Below are 23020 nucleotides of genomic sequence, written 5' to 3' on the forward strand. Positions count from 1 at the left end.
ACACTCTTTTGCCAAAGCCAACTGTGAAAATAGCCAACTGTGTCCCCCCCTCATCCCAGCCTTGGGTGAAGCCGCCCAGCAAGACGTCAGGCGTGGTGTGGTGTAAATAACTCGCGGTGCGAGCGTGCGAACGTACGAAGAAGAAGAATAGGAAAGTGCAGTAATGTGCAACTGGGGACATAGAGCGGGCTGGCGGCGCAACGGCGGGGGGGTCTGACGTGGTCGTGCGCGCGGGTCGCTCTCTGTCTGGGTCGATCCATCAAATCATCAGACCTCGACGCAGAGGTTGGCGGGGAAGGAGCCCGTCTTGCCGTTGAGCTCGCCCTGCCAGGTGCCCGACAGCGATTTCTGGGTCACGTTGATGATGTCGCCCGCCTACACGTAGTCGTCACGACACACGACACACGACACACACGACACACACGACACACACGACACACACGACACACACGACACACACGACACACACGTGTTAATGATAAGCGAGGGTTGGTGTGGTGGGTGGGTGTGGGGTGGTGAACCTTGAAGGTGAGTTCGCGGGCGTTGCGGGCGGTGTAGTTGTGCTGGGCCTTGGCTCGCGCGATGACGGCCATGCCGTGCGCGCCGCCGGCGGCCCGGGTGATCTGGCGGATGTTGCGGTCGGGCTTCTTGGCCTTCTCCCGCTTCTTGGGTCCGGCGCCGCGGTCGAGCCCCGTCGCGGCGCTCACCGCCACCGTGTCGCCCTGCGGCTTGAGCAGCGTCCGCGCGCCCGCGGTCTCGTCCCTCGTGAAGCTCAGCGTCTTTTGCGACTGTCGTGGCACACACCGCACACACAGCACACGCGCAACCGCACACGCGTGAGCGACAGGAACAACACGCGCTGTGTATGAGAAAGAGAGAGTAGTGTGGTTGGGTTGATTACCCGCTTCTCCTTGAAGGCGATGTTGCCCGAGGCGAAGGTGACGGGGACGCCCTTGGCCTGCGCGTCGCCCTTCTCGCGCGCGTTCTCGGCCGAGATTTCGTAGAGGATGGCCACCACCTCGGTCTTCTTGTCCGAGTCGAACACGGCATCGTCGTCGGCGTTGCTCATGTGCAGCACCACCACCCCGTCGGCCAGTTGACTATGTTTCGTTCCGTTTCGTTTCGGTTTGTTTTCGTCAGAAACTCAGCACACGCACACGCACACGCACACGCACACGCACCACCGCACACGCACACACGCACACGCACACGCACACGCACACGCACACGCACACGCACACCCACACACGCACACGCACCACCGCACACGCACACGGTGGGAGAGAACACGGACCTGAGCTCGACCGAGGCGATGTCCTGAAGGGGAATCCTCCTCTGAATCTTCTTGCGCCACTTGCCGCCGACGGTGTAGAAGGCGCCCTCGGTCATGAGCAGCGCCCTCTGCTTGAGCTTGCCCTTCTCCACGAACACCGTCTTGTCCGCAAAGAACAACCGACGCTCGCCTGCCCCGGCACGATCGGAATTCAGCACACGCACGCGCGTGTGTCGTGCGGTGTGTGCGTGTGCGTGTGCGGTGTGTGCGTGTGCGTGTGCGGTGTGTGCGTGTGCGTACCGTATTTCTTCTTGATGGCCTTGTGCATGCGCGAGTTCTTGGCCTTGAGGTAGTCGCCGTTGTACTGCCTGAAGACCGAGTCCCTGCGTCGCTCCTTGTTGCCCCAGAACAGCTCCGGCACCGCCGCCCTCACGCGCTTGTTGAAGGCCCGGTGCCGGCACTCCCGCCATCGCTTTTGAATCGCCTGAAAGAATGCAATGGAACGCACCAACCAGTTGAGCACCAGTGCGTGTCGCGTCGTGTCGTGTGTCGTGTGTCGTGTGTCGTGTGTCGTGTGTCGTGTGTCGTGTGTCGTGTGACGTGTGTCGTGTGACGTGTGACGTGTGTCGTGTGTCGTGTGTCGTGTGTCGTGTGTCGTGTGTCGTGTGTCGTGTGTCGTGTGTCGTGTGTCGTGTGTCGTGTGTCGTGTCGGCCATTACCTTGACGACGTCGTTCATCTTCTGCAGCCGCAGCTCTTCGAGAGTGAACAACTGCGGAATGCACACATTCCACACAGGGTCAATACAAGTCAACAACCGGCTCACATCCAGCGTTGGAATGCGAGGAATGCTTGGTGTGGGGGGGGCGTGTACGCTCTGGGGCATGCGGATGAAGATCTTGGTCTTGCCGAACTCGTAGGCCGACTGGCCGCTGGCGTGTTGCTTGATGTTACAGTCGTCCAGGATCTTCTGCACGCCCGAACGCGCGTCCTTGTCCCACTTGGGGAACGTCTTGTCCGACAGAATACGGAACCTGGCATCCAATTGTGTGCGTTGAGCGATGGTGTGTGCGTGTGCGGTGTGTGCGTGTGCGTGTGCGGTGTGTGTGTGTGTGTGTGTGCGGTGTGTGTGTGTGTTACCTGTGCATGAACTTCTCGTAGGTCTGGCGGTAGGCGTAACCAGCGCGGCGCACCCGCACGTTCTCCAGCAGACCCAGGTAGCGGATCTAACGCGCGCGTACGACCCCGGCGCCCGATAGGAAAAAGATGTGAACGTCAGCAACCGCAAATCAAACAAACCACGCGCGCGGGGGCGTGTGTGGCGTGTGTGGCGTGTGTGTGTGTGTGTCGACATGAAGCAAGCAGGGTTGGGAGGCGGGTTTGAACCTGGTTGCCGGTGAGTCGCTCGTCGAAGTTGTTGGGCGCCTTGATGCCGTTGGGGCGCATGCAACGAATGTAGTGCGGCGTGCACGAACGCAGCGTCGCCACCAGACCCGTCACCTGATTCTGTTTTGTTTTGTTTTGTGTTTGTTTCATTTCGTGTTTGTTTCGTTTCGTTTTGTGTTTGGTTAGTTTTGCTCAGTTGCGGTTCCAGCACGTGCTCGGGGAAACGCGGGGGGGGAGGAGGGAGGGGTGTACCCTGAACTGGAGGCCGGCGGTGGGGGGACGCTTCATGGACTGGACGACATCGGGCGGGAAGAGCGACTTGATGAAGCCGTCACGCGAGCTCTGCAGCATGGCCTTGAGATCGTTGGACAGCGTGTCCTTGTTCTTGTCCAGGAACGTGTCCACCGAATACGTCACCTGGCACCACCACACACCACACACACGACACAACACACGACACACACACACACGACACACACACACGACACACACACGACACACACGACACACACAAGATATTTCAACAATGTCAGTTGGTTGGTTGGTGTGGGTTCGAGTCGAGGGGTGGTAGTGGCCGTACGGTGCCGGCGTAGTGCTCCATGGCAAAGGAGGCCGACGACAGGGCCTTGGAGTCGGACTTGAAGTACTGGTGGTTGGCGCACTGTCGGATGAGCTTGGCGAGGTAGGACTGGTCCGTGCCCTGCGGGAACACGCACTCCTCGTCCAGGAGGGACATGATTCCATTCCTCTGCGATTTTTTTAAAAAATGATTAATTAATTAATTAATTGTTTATCAATAACGAATTAATATTTAGTGTTTAAAAAATAATAAATATTAATAACAAAATAAAAACGTACGCCTTCGATGAGCTCGACGCAGGGCTTGTTGTTGAAGTAGGCGACGTTTTCCCACTTGATGCCCTCGTCCTGGTACTCCTCCTGCTCGGTCTTGAGGGTGAGATCGATGAAGATCTGCTGCAGCTTTTCGTTCACGAAGTCTGTGCCGCAGGCCATTTCGAATCAGTAAACAGAGGCACGGCCACACAATTTGTATGCGCGCGTGTGTGTGCGTGGATGCGAATGCTGCGTACTTATACAGAGCTGCTCAAACGAGTTGTTCTGTGGTGTGTGTGTGTGTGTGTGTGCGGTGTGCGTGTTGTGTGTGTTGTGTGTCGTGTGTCGTGTGTCGTTGTATGTGAGCGAGACGAATCGGAAAGCAACAAACCAAGAAGAGGCGGAGGTAGGTACCTCGAAGATTTCGAAGCCGTAGATGTCGAGCACGCCAATGGTGAACTCGGCCGTGTCGTCGCAGATGAGTTCGTTGATCCGCTGCACCAGCCAATCGAACACGCGGCTGTACAGGTGCTTGGCCAACGCATCGCGCGTGTAGAGGGCCTGCCATGCGCGCGGGCGGGAGGAGGTGAGCCCCATGCCCAGCACGACACGCACACGACCAACGACACGCACCTTCTCGACGTCGAGCGGGACCGAGTGGACGGAGCCGCGTCCGCCGACGCCCGCGGTCACGGTGCGCGAGATCAGGGCGTGCTCGATGACTCCCGCGTCCTGCTGCAGCAGCTTGGCGACGACGTCCAGCTCTGAGCGGAGGATGTCACGTGGTCAGCAACGCCGCCGATGACAGCCCACACGACACACGACACAAGGCGCGCGACGAGAAAAGGTGGTGTGAAGAAGAAGAAGAAGACAGTTACCTTCCCTGTTTTCGACCTTGGCCTTGCCGCCCTGGTCGGCGAAACGTATGTTGCCCAGGTGGAGCACGGCCGACACCAGACGGAAGACCGACTTCTGCTCCTCGGCGCCCAGACCGATCACGTTCATTGCCGTCTGTGTGTGCGTTGTGTTTTGTGTGTCGTGTGTGTGTGTGTATGTTCCGGAACACGCCGTGTAGACCGAAAAACATCAGCAAACGGGTGGACACGAGCACTCGCGTGTGACACGGCAAGTGAGCGACGTACCCTGGTGGCGCGGAATTCGGAGCTGTCGTCGACACCGCTGACGGTGAAGCAGCCGCTCTGGTTGAGGTAGTGGTAGTCCTGCGGCTTCGACAGGAAGAACTCCTCTGCGCGCATCAAAGGGGGGGAAGAGCGAAGAAGGCGCGTGTTGAGAAAAAGAGCGAAGAAAGCGACAGTCAATGAATGGTGTGGCGTGGCGTGGCGTGATGTACGCTTTTCGGCAGGGGAGGCGCCCTCGAGGAGCTGATAGAAGATGTGGAAGTTGCGCTCGTTGCGGGCCTGATGGACCACGCGCGACTTCTCGAGGAGGTAGTTGGTGACGCGCCCGCCGATGGGATCGCCCGCCACGTTGAACTGAATCTCGAAGTACTTGCCGAAGCGCGACGAGTTGTCGTTCTGCACCGTCTTTGCATTACCGAAGGCCTGTTCGCGTTGGTGGTGGGTGGTGCGTGGAGTGGTGCGGTTCGGAGCTAAAGGGTGAGCATCGGAGCTAAAGTCACCGTGTGGGCCACACATGGGCATGCGGCGCACCTCGAGCACGGGGTTGGACTGGAGGATCTGGTCCTTGACGGTCTCCACGCTCTCCGTCTTGCCCGTCACCGCGGCGATGTAGCGCATGATGAACTTCGACGTCTCCGTCTTGCCCGACCCGGACTCACCACTGTGTGTGTGGCCGCACATCAAGCGAGCCATCGTCATCAGTCACACGCGCTTGGGAAGACGAGGAGGCACAGGCAAAGAGGTGGTGGTGATGGTGATGATGATGGAGCCGTGCCTGATGATGATGCACTGGTTGACGCCCTCGGTGAGCAGCGAGCGATAGGCGTCCTCGGCGATGGCGTAGACGTGCGGGGGCTCCTCGAAGATGTAGCGGTCCTGCGTCATCGCCGCCGTTGGGTGAGAAAAAGAAAGAAAATCGTGGCCGAGGCCCCGCACGCAAGGAGGAGAAGCCAGCCCACGCCATCGTGTGCGTGTGCGATGGTGCGTGTGCGTGTGCGATGGTGTGTGTGCGTGCGTTGTGCGCGTGCGTGTCGTGCGTTACCTGGTAGCTCTTGATGACGTTGGGGCCGTAGACGGGCAGCTGCTGGTACGGATTGATGGCGATGAGCACCTGTCCGATGTATGTCTGCACGACCCGACCCAGACGTGTAACGCGACAAACGACAACGAAGGGATCAGGATGCGCGCAAGTGGAAGAAGAGAAGAAGAGAGAAGAGAGAAGAGAGGAAGCGAGTTGTGAGAGAGAGAAGCAAGCTACGCACGTAGATGAGGTTGGCGTTGTAGCGTGAGCGGAGGGTGTTCAGGATTCCCTCGTTGCTGATGTCGTCCAGAAGGATGAGATCGTCCACTCCATGTTGAAAGGCCTGCCATGTTTGAAGATTGAGAGGTTCGTGAGAGGGGGGAGGGGGAGGGCGTATGATGTAAGGAAGGCGTCATAATGCCTGGCACTCGATGAATTGCAACCGAAATCGAGATGGAAGCAAAAAAAGGATGAAATCTTCATTCATTGAAGACAAGATTGACAAACGATTTGCGTACCATTGTGTTGGAGGCTTGAGATGAAAGAGATTCAGATATCCTGCAAAATAACAACAAAAAAAAGTCTAAGCAACCATCATTCGGTCATGCAGAGATTGCGCATGCGTACCCTCAGCAGTGAAGTTGAGGTTGTTTCACAAGTGGTCCACTTCACTCCTTAACGCCCTCCTCCTTTGACTCTGATCTCTCTTTGCTATGTTCTAGTGTCCGCTCAAGGCAACCCTTGCAAAATTAACCACTTTTATTAGTGTCGACAACAACCCACTTTCTGCCCTCGGGTTTCCCAAACTATGCGCGGCATTTTTCTTTTCTTTTCTTTTCTTTTCTTCTTCATCTTCCTTTTCGATCGAGCGGTGATCGCAACCAGATCGACGAAAGAGAGTGAAGGAACGTTTGTGTTGCGGGGGATTACAAAGAACGAATCTATTCTTGGTTGAAAGAAAGTAGCAACGAGATTTGATGGGGGGATCGAGCGGTTTACTCGATGTGGTGCGAGCCGGAGAGGGGGGCAGACTTGTCGAGCACCTCGCCGAGAGTGAGCTTGTTCTTGTTCACGCAGGTAATCTGCGCGTGCGAGGGCTGCAAAGAAAGAAAAACAAAAATGGCGTGAGCATTGACAACGCGCTACACAAATTCGTTGATCATCGATTCGTACCTTGAGGACGCTCTGGACGACGCCAGCGTGGGTGGCCTTCTTGGCGGCGGCAACGCGGGCAACCTTGGGGCCGGTCCAGGCCACGAAGACGTCGCGGGTGGTCTCGGCGTTGTCCTTGGGGTAGAAGACGCGCACGATGAAGTACTGCACCTTGTCGTCCTGAAGGTGATCCCTCACCTCCTCGGGGCCACCGGTGCCCTTACCCTGCAGGACGAGCGACGAATCGTTCTCGTAGCCCACAAGCACCCTAGTGAAGGATGTGTGAGCATTCAAAGATCGGAAGGAAGAAGATGGAGGGGCCAAGGAAGGGGGTAGAAGTAATATAATACCATCCGCTCCTGGCAGTGGAGTTGAGGACCTCGGCGATGGCGGCGGTCACGGATTCAGGGTTGGAGAAGTTGGCCATGGCGTTTGTGGTGTTTGTGGTGCTAGGAAATAGATCTAAGAAGGAGGGCCAAAGAGCTGTACAGCTTTCTTCTCGCTCCGCAAAACTGTAGAGCAACGCGAGCGGTGCCTTACAGCCGAGAGTCAGGACCACCACACGAAATGAAAACGCTTTCCGCGACAGAACTCGTCACGAGAACAAAGAGAGAAAGCGAAAGAGAAAAAGCGAAAACGACAGCCTTCCTTTCGCGAGCTAAGAAAGCGAGAATGACGCGACCCTTGACGCAACACTGCTGGCCAGGGCAAAAAGGAAGAGCACACACCAATGGGGTTGAGCTTGTGTTGTGGTTGTCCAGATATCTGGGCGCCCGTAGTGTTATTGTTTGTGATGGTTTGCTGATACAGCAGGGTTGGGTGAAGATACATAAATAACCTTGGTACGATCTAGGATGAAAGAGAGATAGAAGACCATGCAGCACCTCTACGACTCTCGAGCGCCGAGACTCGCCGAGAGAGTGCGGAGCGCACTTCTGGTGTTGAGACTGTAGTCGAGCAGGCAGCAGCCACGGCCCCAGAGACGATCTTCACGCGCCAGCCACAGAGCAGCAGGCGATGCAAGGAAGGAGGGACGAAACAGAACAGTTCACTGCTTTGTTCGCTCTCCTGCCCTCACCACCTCTCTCCCTCTCTCCTCCTTCCTCCTCCTCCTCCTCCTCTTCCTCCGTCTCCTCGAATCTCTTTCCGGTCTTGACTGTACTCTAAGCCATCACTCCTCCTTCCTAATCAAAATCTCTTCTCTCTCCTCCACGTCAGCCCTCGTAGGCCGTCGAAACGTTGAATCGATGGCGCCCACCACCACCACCACCAGCAGCTCTAGAGATGAGAGTCGAGATGGCGGAGGGTGTACTCGTACTCGCGCAGGACCGCGAGCGAGTTGGGCAGATCCGGAGGCGGAATGGGCTCGTTGGAGGATCGCAGGACGTGGGCCAGGTCGGCGACGGCATCGGCGGCGCCCTTGAAATCTCCAATGGGCACGAGCCGACCGAGTGCCCACGGGGTGATCCACTCCTTGAGCACCTCGCGCGACCCGATGTTGTCGTAGGCCACCACGCCCTTGCCGGCGGCGATGGCCTCCTGCAGCACGCGCGGCCAGCCCTCATTGTCGGAGCACAGGAGGACGGTCTCAGCGCGGCTGAAGCCCTCGAGCACCTCGGCGCGCGTGACGTGGCCGCGGAGCACTACCTGCTTCTCGAGGCCGTATCGCTCGATGAGGGCGCGCATGCGGGGCATGTCCGGCCCGTCGCCGTACACGGTGAGCTCGACGTCGGCGCCCCTGTCGCGCAGCTCGCGCACTATCTCGACGGCGTCGAGCGGCTTCTTGCGCCCCTTGATCTGCGCAGCCATGGCCAACCGAATGGTCTGGCCGGGCTGCCACCGCATTTGGCTGGAGGCGTCGTAGGCCGGCAGCTCGATGGGGTTGGGGATGAAGGCGGTGCGCGCACGCTCGAGGTCGTCGTCGAAGATGACCTTGTTGATGGACTTGACGAGATGGCGCGCGATGCACACGATGACGTCGGCTTCACGGTACAGGCCCACCAGCTGCTCCTTGAGCTGCGGATCGATGGTCTCGTTGGTGTTTCCCGCGAGGCGATTGATGTAGGCACCGCGCACGATGAGCATCACCGGGCCGGCGTGCACCTCGCGAATGGCGTGCATGTGCCACACGAACGTCTCTCGCCCGAGGATGACGTAGTCGAACGGACCGTGCTTGCGGTAGACGGCCTGGAGATCGGCGTCCATCGACGCTTGCGCCTCAGCGGAGATGGAGAGCTCATTCCAGGGGAAATCGGCCTTGATCCAGTGGAGGCCCTCCTCCTGGGCGAGCGACTCCTCCCTGTCGTGGTTGTAGGGCGCCACGTGGAGCACGTCGTGGCCCAATCGTCGAAGCCCGAGCGCCAGCTCCTTGCTAGAGTGGGCCGATCCGCCGCCGTAGGGCGGGTGGACACTGACCACCATGATGCGGAGGCGGCCTGGGGGCAGGAGCTCGCCCGTATGGGAGGCCTGGCTCGTTGTTCGCTCGCTGTAGGGCTGCATGGCGAAGAGGCATTGCCCGATGAGCGCCAGGAGAAGAACTGCGCGAGAGAGCCCCAAGATGGAGGGATGTGTTGGTTGTTTGATCGTCATGGCCTTGGCCGCCGCGTATATCGGCCGATTTGGGGATCTAGAGATGAAGATGGACCCCTCGAAATCGCGTAGCGAAACGTTCCAGCGATTGAGATTATTCTTGTGGTCGGTCCAACGCAGCACGTCGAGAGTCAACAACAGCAACAACAGAGAGCGGCTCCTCCGAAAGGTGGGGCTGGGACCTGATCCGCAGATGAAGGAGGCTCATCTACGGGCGGGAACAAAGAACCCGACCTCGGCCTCACGTCCCCAACACCAGCGAGGTCTACAAAAATAGAGCACCCCACAACACCGGCCTTTCCCTTTTCCTGGGCCTAGGCCATGACGGGGGAGTTCGCGTCCGTCCGCCCGCCCGCTGCTGAGGAAAGGTGGTGGGAAAAGAAGAAGACATAAGTTCGTTCGGGGCCACACGACTCGTCGTAGTAGATGAGCAAGCATAGAGCAGCGAATAATAGGTGGTAAATAAAATAAGAGAGTTGCGAGAGATGTACTTTTCCGTGCGAAGTGGCTTGGAGTGGTGGGCTAGCGCGGCCATCATCCTGGCCTACATCGGCCTCACCATCTACTACCGCACAGATCCCGATGGTACCGACCCACCATCCCCCACTTGAGCACCACACTCGGCTCTGCTGATCTCTGTTGGCATACCAGAGCCTGGGTTCATCTTCCTGCTGGTCGTCAGCGTGACTACCTACGTGGTGTGCCTGGCCGTCGGGCAGCTCTGGCCGCGACTGCCCTTTGTCCCACACCGCGTCTTCTGGACCGACCCCGCCCACCCCCAGCGTAGAGAGCGCCTGGCCAAGCTGGCTCACCTCTTCCTCGGCCGGGTACATACCACCATCATCATCACCTTCCACTTGCTGACGTGGCGTTGCGTCTTGGGGCAGATCAACCTGTGGATCGTGGCCATGCTGGGCTTCGGAATCGTGGCGGTGGCGCAGCTGTTCGTGGCCCGCCCCTACGAGTGGCTCATCTGGGTCGACGTGTGCTTTGGCATGTGTGTGGTGCTCTACGGGGTGTGCCTCTACCTCGACCTGCGCGCTTCAGCCTCGCGCTGCAGCCCGACCGCGCGCGGGTGCTGGAACGAAAGGCCGCCGGCAAGATGACGGCGGACAATGACTACGACGATGAGTACGGGGTCGGAGTGGAGGAGGAGGAGCGCGGGGAGCGCAAGGCCCTGCTGCCCATTGCTGGGGGGAACGTGGCGGCCACGCCACTCAAGACCTACGCCGCCACCGACAACCTCATCATCACCACCACCACCTCATCATCAGACCTCACACCAAGCACCACCTCGGCCTCGCCGACACCGACATCGCCGACCGCCGATGGGAATGAAGTCGAGCGAAGACGTGATGACGGTGGGAACGACTGAACACGGGAAGATAAGAACAGCTGTTCTTGTCATGTTATCTACAGCTCCAATACAACACACCGCACATGCAATAACATGCGCGTTGTGAACTGAGATCGATAGCAAGAGCGTACTTATTACAGCCCCTCGTCGGGTCCCACGTTGATCATGGAGCCGCGATAGATGCGACTCCTTCGGTCGTAGGAGCGATGGCGCCACCAGGCCACACCGAACACCGCCACCACCGCCACCAGCACCACCACTGTGCGCACCAATCGTTCGGGTGAGCTCAGTGACACTTTGAGCACACGACACACGCACACGACACACGCACACACGACACACACACACACACGGCACACGGGGAAGGAAGTTCGTACCGATGGCCACGGGAACGGCCACGGCCACGGCGATGACCCACGTGTTGCCGTCCGACGAGCCGCCCTGTCCGTCGTCGCGGGTGTTGACGCCGCCGTAGAGCACCCCGAACGACGGGTCGTATGACAGGACCTCGGTCGCGGCGTCGAACGACGGGAAATCGACCAGAATGGAGCCAAAGTCGGCCGACAGGCTCGCGGTGACGTTGGCCGAGCGATGGGCGCCGGTGGGCGCCGTCAGCGAGTCATCGGCCTCCTGCGCGCTGTAGACCAGGGCGAAGCCGTACAGGCCCACGCTGACGTCAGCAGTGGAGTTGGCCACGTGTAGGCTCAGGCTGGACGTGGCCGCCGCGGCGTCGTCGACGCGGTCGGCCGAGCCCACCAGGGGGTGGGAGGCCAGGCTCATCGCGAGCCGCAGGCGGTGGGCCGCGCCGGCAAAGGGCCACCGGCGGGCGTTGAAGGTGTACTTGAGGTGGTTGCGCGGCACTGTGACCGCGATCTCGCCCCACGGCTGGGTGAAGGCCGAATCGGGCGAGAGCACGTAGGCGATGGCCACCTCGGCGCCGTTGGCCAGCGTGGCCCGGAACGTGATCTCGTCGACCGTGGCGCCGTTCGACCGGACCGACGCGTTGACGCTGATGCTGTAGCTGCCGCCGGCCGGGAACGGCTCGGTGTGGATGACGGCGCCGAGCTCGTCGATTTCGGCGAGCGACACCAGCCCGACCTGCAGCGTAACATCGCTGCCGGCCTGCGCGGATGGCGCCGGGTGCTCCCTGTTCACGTTCAGCCACACCACCACATTCGTAAACTGATAGTTCTCGTCGTGCCGGTGCGGTGTGTGAGGTGTGTGAGGTGTGTGCGGTGTGTGCGGTGTGTGCGGTGTGTGTCGTGTCGTGTAGTACCAGAGAAAGTTGGGCAAGTTGTTGACGAACTTGAGAATGGAGCCGGTGGGGGAAGACGGGGTCGGGATGAGACACCCGACGCTGGCGCAGCGCGACGTGTCGCACGCGGCGCTGTTGTTGGCCACGAAGTTGGAGCAGGGGCCGTTGTTCGCCGAGCACCACGACTCGAAGAAGCTGTTGAATAGACACCACACACACCACACAAGAAACGGAGGTGAGATCAATTGGGAGGGCGGGGTTGCTAGAGGAGGAACACGGCACCAGTTGCATCCGGCGGCGAAGTTGAGGCCGGCCACGGGTTGCGAGAGGACCGAGGGGAGCGCGCCGCACAGGAGGTTGTTCTCAATAGACCTGGAAAGAGTCATAACGGGCAGTCAGTCGGACCTAAAATGACAATAATAAGAAAAAATAATAATAAGAAGCGTAAATAAATGAGATAAAAAGAATAAAAGCTGGTTGGTGCGTGTACAGGGTCTGCAACGCGCCCAGCACGAAGTTGGGGAGCAGGCCAGTGGCTCCGGTGTTGTCCAGAACGCTGATCGCGACCCACACCACAGCGAAGACAGCGTGATGAGTTGATAATTGAGGCTTTGCTTTGAGGGGCCGGGGTGAGTGTGTGGCTGAGAGCGTACAGCGTGGTGAGCGAAGTGAGTCCGTCGATGAGCGTGGCCGGAATGCCGAGCACGAACAGCTCCAAGTTGTCCGACACGATACTGCGTGCGTTGCAACGTGTCGTCGTGCGTCAATTGATGATCGAGGGGGAAGGGGGAAGGGGCGGGCGATGTGGCGTACAGGGTGGTGAGGTTGGAGAGCTGGGAGAGGTCGGGGAACTCGCCAGTCAGGTTATTGCCGCTCAAATTACTGAGCCGTTGATTCAGGTCAGTTCAACAAGTCGACTTGTTGCCGGTGGGGAGGCGGTTCGTACATGTAGCGGAGAGATCGGAGGGCGCTCAGATCGGGGATGGTGCCTTCGAGGTTGTTGTTGCTCAGGTCGCTGCGAGGCAACACCCGCCGACCAACCAATCAACCAATCACATGATCACGTTAGTGCAGGGAGTTATGTGATTGGGTCAGATTGTGGGGTGGTCTCTCGTGGGTGGGTGCGCGGCACGTACAGGTACTCGAGCGAGGTGAGGGCCGACAAGTCGGCGATCGAGCCCGTCAGCGCGTTGTTGGACAGGTCCCTGGACACAACCGCGGACGAACACGGTGTCAGCACGGGGTGTGTGTGCGTGTGCGTGTGCGTGTGCGTGTGCGTGTGCGTGTGCGTGTGCGTGTGCGTGTGCGTGTGCGTGTGCGTGTGCGTGTGCGTGTGCGTGTGCGTGTGCGTGTGCGTGTGCGTGTGATGTTGGGTGGACTTACAGGGAGATGAGCGAGATGAGGGAGGAGAGCGAAGGGATGACGCCCTCGAGCGCGTTGTTCGAAAGGTCGAGAGTGAGGAGGGAGGTGAGGTTGTCGAGGGAGGGGATGGTGCCGTTCAGCAGATTGCCGGAGAGGTCCCTGTCAAAGAGCGAAAGCGATAAGACCGTGGAGGCCTCTTGGAAGAGAGGGGGGTTGAAAGCGTACAGGTGCAGGAGCTGGGTGAGGTTGGCGAGTGAGGGGATGGCGCCCGTAAGGTCATTGCCGGACAAATCCCTGTGGTCGACATATGTGTGTGTGTCCGTGTCACCAAACCGAGGGAAGCATTGATCGTAGGCGAGGGGGGCGGTACAGGTTGAGAAGAGAGGTGAAGCCTGAAAGGTCGGGAATGGTTCCGTTGTAATTGTTGTCGGACAGATCACTGGGAAACCGAAACGAAGTCAAACTAATCGTTTCTTGCTGGTGTGTTTGAAGTGTCGGTAGCTGGGGCCATGACGTACAGAGTGGTCAAGTTTGCCAACGCGTCGAGACCGCTGGGAATGGCGCCAGTCAGCGCGAGCCCGTCCAGGACACTGCAACGTCACACCAACAACCCAAAAAAGAAGAAGAAGAAGTGGGTGTGAGAGAGCGAAAGGGTGGCAGAAGGGCGATGTGGGTTGGTGGGCATGTACAGGCCAGTGATGTTGCCCAGGGCGTTGCAGGTGATGCCGGTCCAGGTGCACGGGTTGGTCGGTGCGGTGGTATTGGCCCCGGTCCAGCCGGTGATGTTGGCGGCGGTGCCCAGCGTGCCGTTGACCGTTCCCGTGAGAATCTGGCCGACCTGGTCCACCAGCGGCCCCAGCACTCCGCCCAAGTTGAGCCCTGCGTTGTGATCACACCACACCACCAGCGCAAGATATGGAACAATAAACAAACACAGACCAACCGAAATCAGCACATGTGCCACCATCTACAAGGCCGAAAGCCGCTATTGGACATCTCGACCACATCTCGCCCAATCGGCACGACAGCCCATTATTCGGAGCTGTCGTGAGGCGACCAAGAAAAAAAGGTGGGGCCGTACCTCGGGGGCCTTGCATGTTGGAGTGGGCAGCGGAGTCCGCGCAGAGGGCGGAGAGAACGACGAAGAGGAGCACCAGGCACCCAGCGTCCTGTACATGTGTGTTCAATAACTAAAGTAAGATCATCGCGCGCGGTCAAACTCGCACTTTGGGACCAAGCTCGGGCAGTGGTTTGGGGGGGGGACAAGAACGAAGCACGGCACAGTGGCGTACCATTCCACGACGGTGAGCCATGGCTGCGTGGTGCGCGAAGCTGTGTTGCGAGAATGCCCCTCGCACAACACGCTCACCGCTCGCTTTGCCGCGCAGTGCCAGGTGGTCCCGGTGTTCTGGTTAATGGTGGTGGCCAAGGATTCCCAAAACTACGCCTCCAGCGCCATGGCACCGGCCGGTGGTTTCGGCCCGAAACGCGATTGCTGACGTCGGTCGCCGCATTCCGCACATTCCGTGCTTGTGTCGTGTTTGAAATTGCTCAAAAAAGAACACTCGGCCAACGTAGCGGAAGCGGTCCGGCTCACATCCAGAAACGAGGTACGTGGGCCCAACCTCGCATCAAGCCTGTGTTCGAGTCCCCTCTTTCAATATCGATCGCCCTCTCCATTCCCTTCTTTATGTTCATTTCATTATAAAATCTCTCGCTCATTTCATTCATGATTTCTCTTGGGGAGGGTCACAGTCTGAAGACGGATAGATAGACCACTGGTGCCGCGGGAGGCCGACAGCTATCTATCACCTCTACGAACACTTTGCGCCAAGCTTGGCAGCTGCCCGTCGTCGCACGGTGAAGCACTATCTTAGTAAGCATGCTGGCCTGGGTTGACGAACAGCTGGCGGCGCTCAGCGTGCTGGTGGGCTTCCCGGCCGACCAGCTCGCCATGGTGCTGTGCCTCCTCATCAACTACCCGCTCGGCTTCCTCTTCCTCCGCCTCCTCGGCCAGAACAGCCCCGCCGCCGGCGATGCCGCGTTCCGCAGTTCGTCGTCGTCGTCGGTCGTCTTCGCCTTCATCGGCGGCGCTGGTGGTGCGCCACCTGTACTCCATCGTGCCGTCGGTCCTGTTCGGCGTGTGGCTGTTCGGCTGGGACCTCCTCCACAGCTTGGTGTCGTCGCTGGTGGGCTATGCCATCCTCCTGGGCCTGGCCCGCTCCACGTCCTGCGGCAAGATCATGTTCGTCTACGCCATGGCCTACGTCGCTGCTTCCCACATCTACAGGCACGGCTCTCCCTGGCCCTCCCACGCGCGAAGAGTTGTGTGACTGACTTGGCCTCGTGTGTGTTTGTCTGTGTCGCGCGCGTGTGTACGTGTGCGGTGGTGGTGGCGCGTGTTCTGTGCGGGTCATGACCTGCAGCATGTATTACTCGTACATGGACTGGCATCTGGACTTTACTCGGCCCCAGATGATCATCACCATCAAGCTCACCACGCTGGCGTTCAACCTCAGCGACGCCAAGCATCGCGCCGAGGAGGTAATCATGACCCTTGACCTACCCCTGCGGAGTTAAGCCTACACTCACACGGCACACGGCGCAAACACCTCAACCCCATTGGCCTCGCCGACACCGTAGGACCTTTCCGCTCACGAGAAGGAGAAGCGGGTGAAGGAGCTGCCGTCGCTCCTCGAGTTCATCGGCTACATTTACTTCTTCCCGTCGTTCCTGGCGGGTCCTCACATCTACTTCGCCGACTACAAGAGGTATGCTACGCATCACGACACGACACGACACGACACGACACGACACGACACGACACGACACGACACGACACGACACGACACGACACGACACGACACGACACGACACGACACGCACACCAGACCTTACGCCCGACTAATTGTTCGGCGAATGATTGGGCTGGGCCGACAACAGGTTCATCGAGGGCACGCTGTATCCGAAGGGCGAGGCGCCATCGACTGTGATGCCCACCATCGTGAAGATCGGCCAGGCTGTGCTCTGTCTGGCCGTCGCCGCGCCCATCTCGGGCATGATGCCCATCCCCTGGATGTGTACTGATGACTACTACGTCCACGGGTTCGCCTTCAAGTACGTCGCCCCCCCTCTCCGCGCGCTCCAACACGCCCAGGCCAAGAGTGATCTCTGAACGCTGGATTATCTCACGCTGTCGTGCTTGTTGTAGGTTTGCTTACATGTGGCTCTCCCTGTTGGCGGCCCGGTTCTCGTTCTATTTTGCCTGGCTGCTGTCAGGTACCCACATTGGCTTCGCATCAGCTGTAACGAAGAGGCACTGAATCGCGATTTTCAATGCGTGCATGATTGCAGAGGGCAGCTTCATCGCCTGCGGTATCGGCTACAACGGCAAGGTCAAGAACGCGCGCACCGGCAAGGAGGAGGTGCCGACGTCTGCCACTTTCATCACTATCGTCGCTGCAACGCAGACATACGCTGCGTGCGTACACACGCGCGCTGTATCGTGACTCACGCCTCAAGTGCTGCTGCTGCTGCAGATCAAGTGGGATCGGTTCAACAACGTGGACGTGCTCGGATGGGAGCTGTATGGCCAGTCCCCGCGCGTATGCATCGCCTCGTGGAACCGACAGGTGCAGCAATGGCTCTACAACTACGTCTACCTTCGTTCGTTCTACACCGTCGAGGTACGCGTGTGTTTAACTGCCCTGCCGACGCGCCAGTGTGGCGTTTACCTTGACTCTTGAGTTTATTACTAATTGTGTCGGTCGCGAAGGTATTCGATGAGAAGACGCTGAAGAAGATCAAGATCACGAAGAGGCCGTGGTACAGCACACTCCTGACCAACCTGCTCAGTGCCTTTTGGCACGGCTTCTACCCCGGCTACTACCTCGGCTTCGGCAGGTACGCCCCAGCTCGCCACCATCGCAGCAGTGATACCACCCTTGTACAAGCTTTGTACTTGGTTCTCACCTTCTTCTTCCCTGCGTGCAGCATGGCCTTCGTGGTCGAGGCCGCGCGGATCTTGCGCGCCGTGCTAAGGCATCGATTCTTCCTCAAGCCGGAACCCATCGCCGCGACGGCCGTGGTCAAGGAGACCGCCGACGAAGACAGCCCCGTGGGCAAGGCCAAGGAGGCCAAGCCCGCCAAGCCCGCCGCCGCCACCCCGGCGGTGGAGCGACCGAGCGCGCTCAAGCCGATCTACGACGTGGCGAGCTGGGTGCTGACCCAGACCAGCATCTCGTTCTGCATGTTCCCCTTCCTGGTGCTCGAGTTCTCGTGCTCGATCCGCGCGTGGAACAGTCTCGGCTGGTGGGCGCACATCGGCTGCGCCGTGCTGCTGGTGGCCCACAACCAGGGCCTCCTGCGCCGGTTCGAAGAGCGTGGAGAGAAGCCCTCCGCGTCGACGACGACGACGACCAAGGTCAAGGCGCAGTGACCTGGGGCAACAGGGCAACAACACGAACACGATCATCGGTGTGGTGGCCTCGGGCCGTGGCGTTGCTTCTTCTTCGTCGCCAGACCACCACCAGACGATTGTGACGGATCAGAGCAGATAAACGAATATATGAATGAATTATTCGAGGAATGTAATACACGAATGGTCATGAATAGTTTAAATTCTTGAATTGGCGAAAGGGCAGCAGGCGGAGAGCGGGAGAGCGAAGAGGGATAAGGCGGGGAAGGTTGGGCAAAGTCGGTTGAAAGCATTCGGTTCGATCTTGTACTTCAGCTCGACGAATTGTTGGTTTGCTGGTTTTGGTTGTGGATTGGTTGGATTTAGGCGCCTGAATCTCCCACGGTCTCTCTTGCTCTTTCTCTTTTTCTCCTCCCTGTACAAACTCTCCATCTAGCCCATCTCCTCTATTCTCCTTCTTCCATCTCCTCCATCCCTCCCATCTCGGGCACGAGGTGCCTGTATCGACAGAACGAGGCCCGAAGGCATCATCACAAAGTTCGGTTGATCGAAAGGAATGGAGAGTGGAAACGGAGAGGACTACCTCGAATTCAGCGACTTCTCGCTCTTCTACATCTTGCCCAATGAGCTGATCATCTCCATCTTCGGCTACCTCTCGGTGCGCGATCTGTGCTGGCGCGTCTCGCGCGTGTGCAAGCAGTGGCACAGCCTCGCAAGCGACAGTGGCCTGTGGAAGGATCTCTACGCCAAGCAATGGATCAATCTACCCAGCTCCATGCGCGAGAAGGTCGACTATGATGCCTTCAGAGGCCACAGGTAGACCATCCTCTCTTCCTCTCTCCTTCCTACATCTCTCCATTTCTTCATCATTTCTACACGAACCCAGAGCTTTGTGAATTGGCGAGCAATGGCTGACCAACGCTCCATCTCTCAGCCTGCGCTTGCGACAGCCGCACCCCAAGTGCCCCGGCGGCAGCGCTGCGTCGCCCGTGGTGCTTCGTGTGGGTCCCGCGCTGCTGGACGCCCTCCGCACCATCCCCACGCTCGAGAAAGCGGACGCGGCCTTGGCCCTCTACTCGACCGGCAAGAAGCCGACGAAGGGAGAAGAAGCGCTGATGACGCAGAAAGAAGATGAGGAGGAAGCGATCTACGATGCATCGCAGCTCACTCCTCCGCCGCAGAGGAATGCTGCCTCCGAGCTGGAGGACGACGCTGACCTCAGCGGCGATGATAGCGGCGATGACAGCGGCGACGAGGGCGACGACAGCGGCGATGAAGGTAACCTGAACACACACCCACACAACACACACACGATACACACGACACACACACGACACACGACACACACACACGGTATGGCACGCGTGTGATTGTTCGCCGATAGCTCACGAGCTTTTCTTCGACTCTCTGCGCGAGTGCAGGCAGCGATATTGCTTCGGAGGACGAGGCCGTGCTGGCGTCGAAGGCCTATTTGTCGGGGGACGAGCTGGGCTTCTCGCCCCGCATGGTGCGGACCGACAGCGGCGATGCCCTTGTCGACGAAAACGCCAGACCAGCTTCGGCATCGTCGTCGTCGTCATCCTCTTCTACTTCTGCGGCCGCCCCTTCCGCCGCAGCTCAGCGGGAGCTGTGCGACGATGAAACGAGCGAGGAAGAGAACGACCTCAACGACAACGACGACGCGGAAGATGACGACGAAGAGGTCAACAAGGGCACGTTCGAGTGCTTCACCGAGTCGTTCTCGTCGCCCACCGTCTCCGCCTCTTCGCTGCCGTCGTCCCCGTTCTCCTCGACGCCGGCCTCACCGGCTGTCGTCAGCAAGGCCGCGGCCTTGTGCAGGCGGTCCACTTCTCGCGCGGGCGATGTGAACGACGAGGTCGACTGGCGCGGGTCCTTCGCCGAGCGGATGAAGAAGGGCAAGAACTGGCGGGGCAAGCCCAACTACGTAGGTACGCTGCGCGGCCACACGCTGGCGGTCATGAGCGTCATTTCCAACGGCAGATCAGCTGCCAGCTGTTCGCTCGATGGCACCATCCGCACCGTACACGCCTCCCCCTCTCTCCATTGTATCGTGTGCGGTGTCATTGCCTCGCCGGCCATCATCTCACCGCGGTCCGTGCGTGTAGTGGGACCTCGACAAGCGACGATGTACGGGCGTCTTCTCGGGCCACACCGACTGGGTGAACTCGATCGACCACGACGTCAGCCAGCCCGACCTCGACTACGTGGTCAGCGGCTCCTACGACACGTCCGTACGACGTACGCTTACCCCCCCCCCACCACACCCTTCACACCGAGGCGCTTGGTCGGTCGCTCATGCGGGGCTGTTGCGTGTGTGCGCACACAGTGTGGGACACGAAGAACAGGAAGTGCAATCGAGTTCTGTGGGGCCACCAGAACATCGTGTGGAGCGTGCAGCTGGCGGGCAACCGCGTGGTGTCGTGCTCCTCCGACGCCACGGTGCGCGTGTGGGACGTCGAAGCCGGCGTGTGTACCCAGACGCTCACCGGGCACGACGCGGCGATCTACTGCTGCCAGTATGACCCCGCGCGCAATGTCGTCGTCACCGGCTCCATGGACAAGACCATCCGGTTCTGGGACCTCAACGCTTCGGGTAAGCTCAGCTGAAACGCCCTCGAGCACTGGTGTCACTCTGTGCGGCTAGCCTGGTTACTGACGCATCTGTGCGTGGCGCGCATGCCGATCATTCCAGGCAATATCAAGAGCGGCTGCGTGGGCGTGATGCGAGGACACACCGACCGGCTGTGCTGCATGCAGGAGGACCCCAGGGAGAACCTCCTGGTAACTGGCTCGCGCGACAGCACCATCAGGTACGCAACACACAAAACACGCACACAACACACACACAACACGCACACACACACACAAGCTTTTGGGACCGACGTGTTCACACAACGCACAACAGGCTTTGGGACACGCGAGTGCTCGAGGGCGGCGTGCAGGCGGGACGAAGCGGTCCGGCCTACAACAGCGCAGGCGACAGCAGGGCGTGCTTCCGTGTGCTGCGTGGCCACGAGGGCCGCGTCTGCTGCCTGCAGTTCGACGAGGACAAGATCGTCTCCGGCTCCGACGACAACACCGTCAAGGTGTGGTCGCTGCACGGCAAGAGCGCCGCCGGAGCGGGCGGCCGAAGCAAGGCCCGGGCAACGACGTCGTCATCATCATCGTCGTCGTCATCATCCCTAGCGAGCAAGACGGCGGAGCCGTCGTACTGTATAAACACGTTCACGGCGCACGACTACTGGGTCAACAGCCTCAAGTTCCGCGATAACCAGCTCATCAGCGGCGCGGCGGACGACACGATCAAGATTTGGGACTTCTCCGGCTCGGCGGCTGACGCGAAGCAGCGGCAGCGAGCCGGCGGCAGCGGCGGCAGGAAGACGTCCGGCAGCAGCAGCGGCTTATGGTACGCCGATGTGGTGTCCTCGCGACCGCGGCAGACCTACATCACCAACCCCATCACCTCGGCCTGCGTCCTCTCCTGATGAGGAGGGTGAGACGCGACCTTTCTTTCTTCTTTTTCTACTTACTTAGCTTGTATAATATCATACACACACTTCAGCTTTGCCAACATATCAACATTCATTCATCATAATAAATCTTTTCTGTATAATTCATTTATTTACTTTTATTTATTCGAGTCAAAATTAGGAAATAACTGGGATTGCACATGGGGCGGACTTTGGGGGCGACGAGGAGAAAAAGAAGAGAAGGACGGAGCACGCCACGGTCTGGTCCTTTTCTTCTCCTCTCTCTCCATCTCGTTCATCTTCATTCCTATTCGAGAGCCCCCCTTCCACGTTTATAAAATGTCGTTCCGAGGCGGCCGAGGTGGTGGCGGATTCAGGGGAGGCGATCGCGGCGGTTTCCGCGGCGGCCGTGGCGGCGATCGCGGCAGCTTCAGGGGAGGCGACCGTGGTGGATTCCGCGGCGGCAGGGGCGGTCACGACTTCGCACAGGGTCCCCCCGACACCGTCGTTGGTTCGTTCATTCTCCTCTCCGCCCTCCGCACCATTACTCCGCAATTGCAATTTGGAATGGAAATGCGCTACTTGTTTCAACTTTGTTGGTGCCAAATCGAAATCGCATGCTTTCCATGTGCACGCGACCCCTCATTTCAGTGTAGCGCGTCGTGCTATTCTCTCAATTTTGCCTTGGGCGGCCGGCTGATCTCCGATTGTGGCGCATTTTCATTGATGTAGAGCTCGGCAAGTTCACGCACGCTTGCGAGGGCGAGATGGTGTACAAGATGGTGGAGACGGACAAGGTCCCCAAGTTCAACCACCCCGTCTACACGCACGAGAAGGTCGAGGTCGGTAAGGTCGACGAGATCTTCGGTTCCACAACTGAGCCCGTACGCACAATCCCTTGCATGATGACTCTCAAATCTTCCTTGAAAGCGTTCATCTCATTCCAATCTCTGGCTTGTAGTACTTCACGGTCAAGCCCAACCAGGGTTTCGTGGCCACGAGCTTCAAGGTCGGCGACCCCATCTGCATGGGTCCCTTCTCGCTGCTCAACAAGCAGATGTTCACCGAAGAGGACAAGCCCAAGGCTCCCAGGTACCGTACTCCTTCTCCTTCACTCCTCACTATCCCTCTTCTCTCTCTCTTCTCGTCGTGCGTGTTATCCACGTGTGCGTGTGCATGCACGCACTCTCTACATTCTATCCTCACCCACCACCACTCGGGCAATGATAAACAAATAATCTTTGAGACCTTATCTTCGCACCTCCACGGTGCGGAATGATGACACTCAAGCAACCGCTGAGCCCACTCCTTCATTCCACCACTCCATCACTCTCACACTCTCTCACACTCTCCTGATTCACCGTCACGCAATAGCTCACCACTTTCTCCCCACAACAAACAAACAACAACGATAACAGGACGCCCGTCAAGTCGCGCGGTGGTCCCGGCGGTGGTAGGGGTGGTGGCTTCAGGGGTGGTCGCGGTGGCGGATTCCGGGGAGGCGATCGCGGCGGTCGCGGCGGTGGATTCAGGGGCGGCCGAGGTGGTGGCGGTGGTTTCCGGGGTGGCGACCGTGGCGGTCGCGGCGGGTTCAGCCCGCGTGGCCGTGGCACCTTCACCAGGGGCGCCTAAGCCTCAGCTCTCCCCTTCTACAAAAAAAATCAAAATAATAAAAAATTCTGGATGACGTGTGCGACACCTTAAAGTGTGGGACTGGAAGTAGTTGGGAAGATGCAGAGAGCAAGG

At 59.1% G+C, this 23020-nt stretch overlaps 6 protein-coding genes and 2 pseudogenes across 6 annotated transcripts; 4 read left to right on the forward strand and 4 right to left on the reverse strand.

Annotated features, from left to right (window-relative positions):
• Window positions 1-267: 267 nt before the first annotated feature.
• ACA1_362570 (myosin IF, putative) lies at window positions 268-6249 on the reverse strand (the record flags this gene model as incomplete). Its single annotated transcript, XM_004333738.1, has 23 exons — window positions 268-375; window positions 522-788; window positions 902-1100; window positions 1295-1463; window positions 1574-1757; window positions 1993-2043; window positions 2146-2305; window positions 2412-2497; window positions 2658-2777; window positions 2910-3074; window positions 3238-3405; window positions 3516-3655; window positions 3749-3758; window positions 3906-4052; window positions 4125-4255; window positions 4370-4502; window positions 4634-4737; window positions 4843-5053; window positions 5162-5291; window positions 5421-5506; window positions 5673-5756; window positions 5893-5994; window positions 6244-6249. 23 exons carry the CDS (start codon window positions 6247-6249, stop codon window positions 268-270), a joined length of 2961 nt encoding a protein of 986 aa, XP_004333786.1.
• Window positions 6250-6646: 397 nt separating this feature from the next.
• ACA1_362580 (Cofilin/tropomyosin-type actin-binding protein) lies at window positions 6647-7230 on the reverse strand (the record flags this gene model as incomplete). Its single annotated transcript, XM_004333739.1, has 3 exons — window positions 6647-6748; window positions 6825-7071; window positions 7154-7230. The coding sequence occupies 3 exons, from the start codon at window positions 7228-7230 to the stop codon at window positions 6647-6649; spliced, it is 426 nt and encodes a 141-aa protein (XP_004333787.1).
• Window positions 7231-8081: 851 nt separating this feature from the next.
• Window positions 8082-9302, reverse strand: ACA1_362590 (glycosyltransferase, group 1 domain containing protein; the record flags this gene model as incomplete). Its single annotated transcript, XM_004333740.1, has 1 exon — window positions 8082-9302. The coding sequence occupies one exon, from the start codon at window positions 9300-9302 to the stop codon at window positions 8082-8084; it is 1221 nt and encodes a 406-aa protein (XP_004333788.1).
• Window positions 9303-9877: 575 nt separating this feature from the next.
• ACA1_362600 (uncharacterized protein) lies at window positions 9878-10767 on the forward strand (the record flags this gene model as incomplete). Its single annotated transcript, XM_004333741.1, has 4 exons — window positions 9878-9977; window positions 10044-10219; window positions 10280-10408; window positions 10453-10767. 4 exons carry the CDS (start codon window positions 9878-9880, stop codon window positions 10765-10767), a joined length of 720 nt encoding a protein of 239 aa, XP_004333789.1.
• Window positions 10768-10883: 116 nt separating this feature from the next.
• Window positions 10884-14679, reverse strand: ACA1_362610 (leucine rich repeat domain containing protein; the record flags this gene model as incomplete). Its single annotated transcript, XM_004333742.1, has 15 exons — window positions 10884-11008; window positions 11127-11931; window positions 12056-12136; window positions 12280-12376; window positions 12495-12560; window positions 12658-12738; window positions 12818-12886; window positions 12951-13019; window positions 13141-13209; window positions 13388-13660; window positions 13737-13805; window positions 13885-13956; window positions 14056-14245; window positions 14448-14535; window positions 14659-14679. 15 exons carry the CDS (start codon window positions 14677-14679, stop codon window positions 10884-10886), a joined length of 2175 nt encoding a protein of 724 aa, XP_004333790.1.
• A 569-nt stretch (window positions 14680-15248) lies between these two features.
• On the forward strand, window positions 15249-17804 carry ACA1_362620 (annotated as a pseudogene).
• A 535-nt stretch (window positions 17805-18339) lies between these two features.
• ACA1_362630 lies at window positions 18340-21289 on the forward strand (annotated as a pseudogene).
• Window positions 21290-21613: 324 nt separating this feature from the next.
• ACA1_362640 (Gar1 protein RNA binding region protein) lies at window positions 21614-22906 on the forward strand (the record flags this gene model as incomplete). The annotated part of the gene is made up of 4 exons (XM_004333743.1): window positions 21614-21785; window positions 22007-22158; window positions 22236-22366; window positions 22747-22906. The coding sequence occupies 4 exons, from the start codon at window positions 21614-21616 to the stop codon at window positions 22904-22906; spliced, it is 615 nt and encodes a 204-aa protein (XP_004333791.1).
• Window positions 22907-23020: the final 114 nt, after the last annotated feature.

The sequence above is a fragment of the Acanthamoeba castellanii genome (assembly GCF_000313135.1).
Source record: "Acanthamoeba castellanii str. Neff unplaced genomic scaffold scf7180000084624, whole genome shotgun sequence".
NCBI lineage: Eukaryota > Discosea > Longamoebia > Acanthamoebidae > Acanthamoeba > Acanthamoeba castellanii.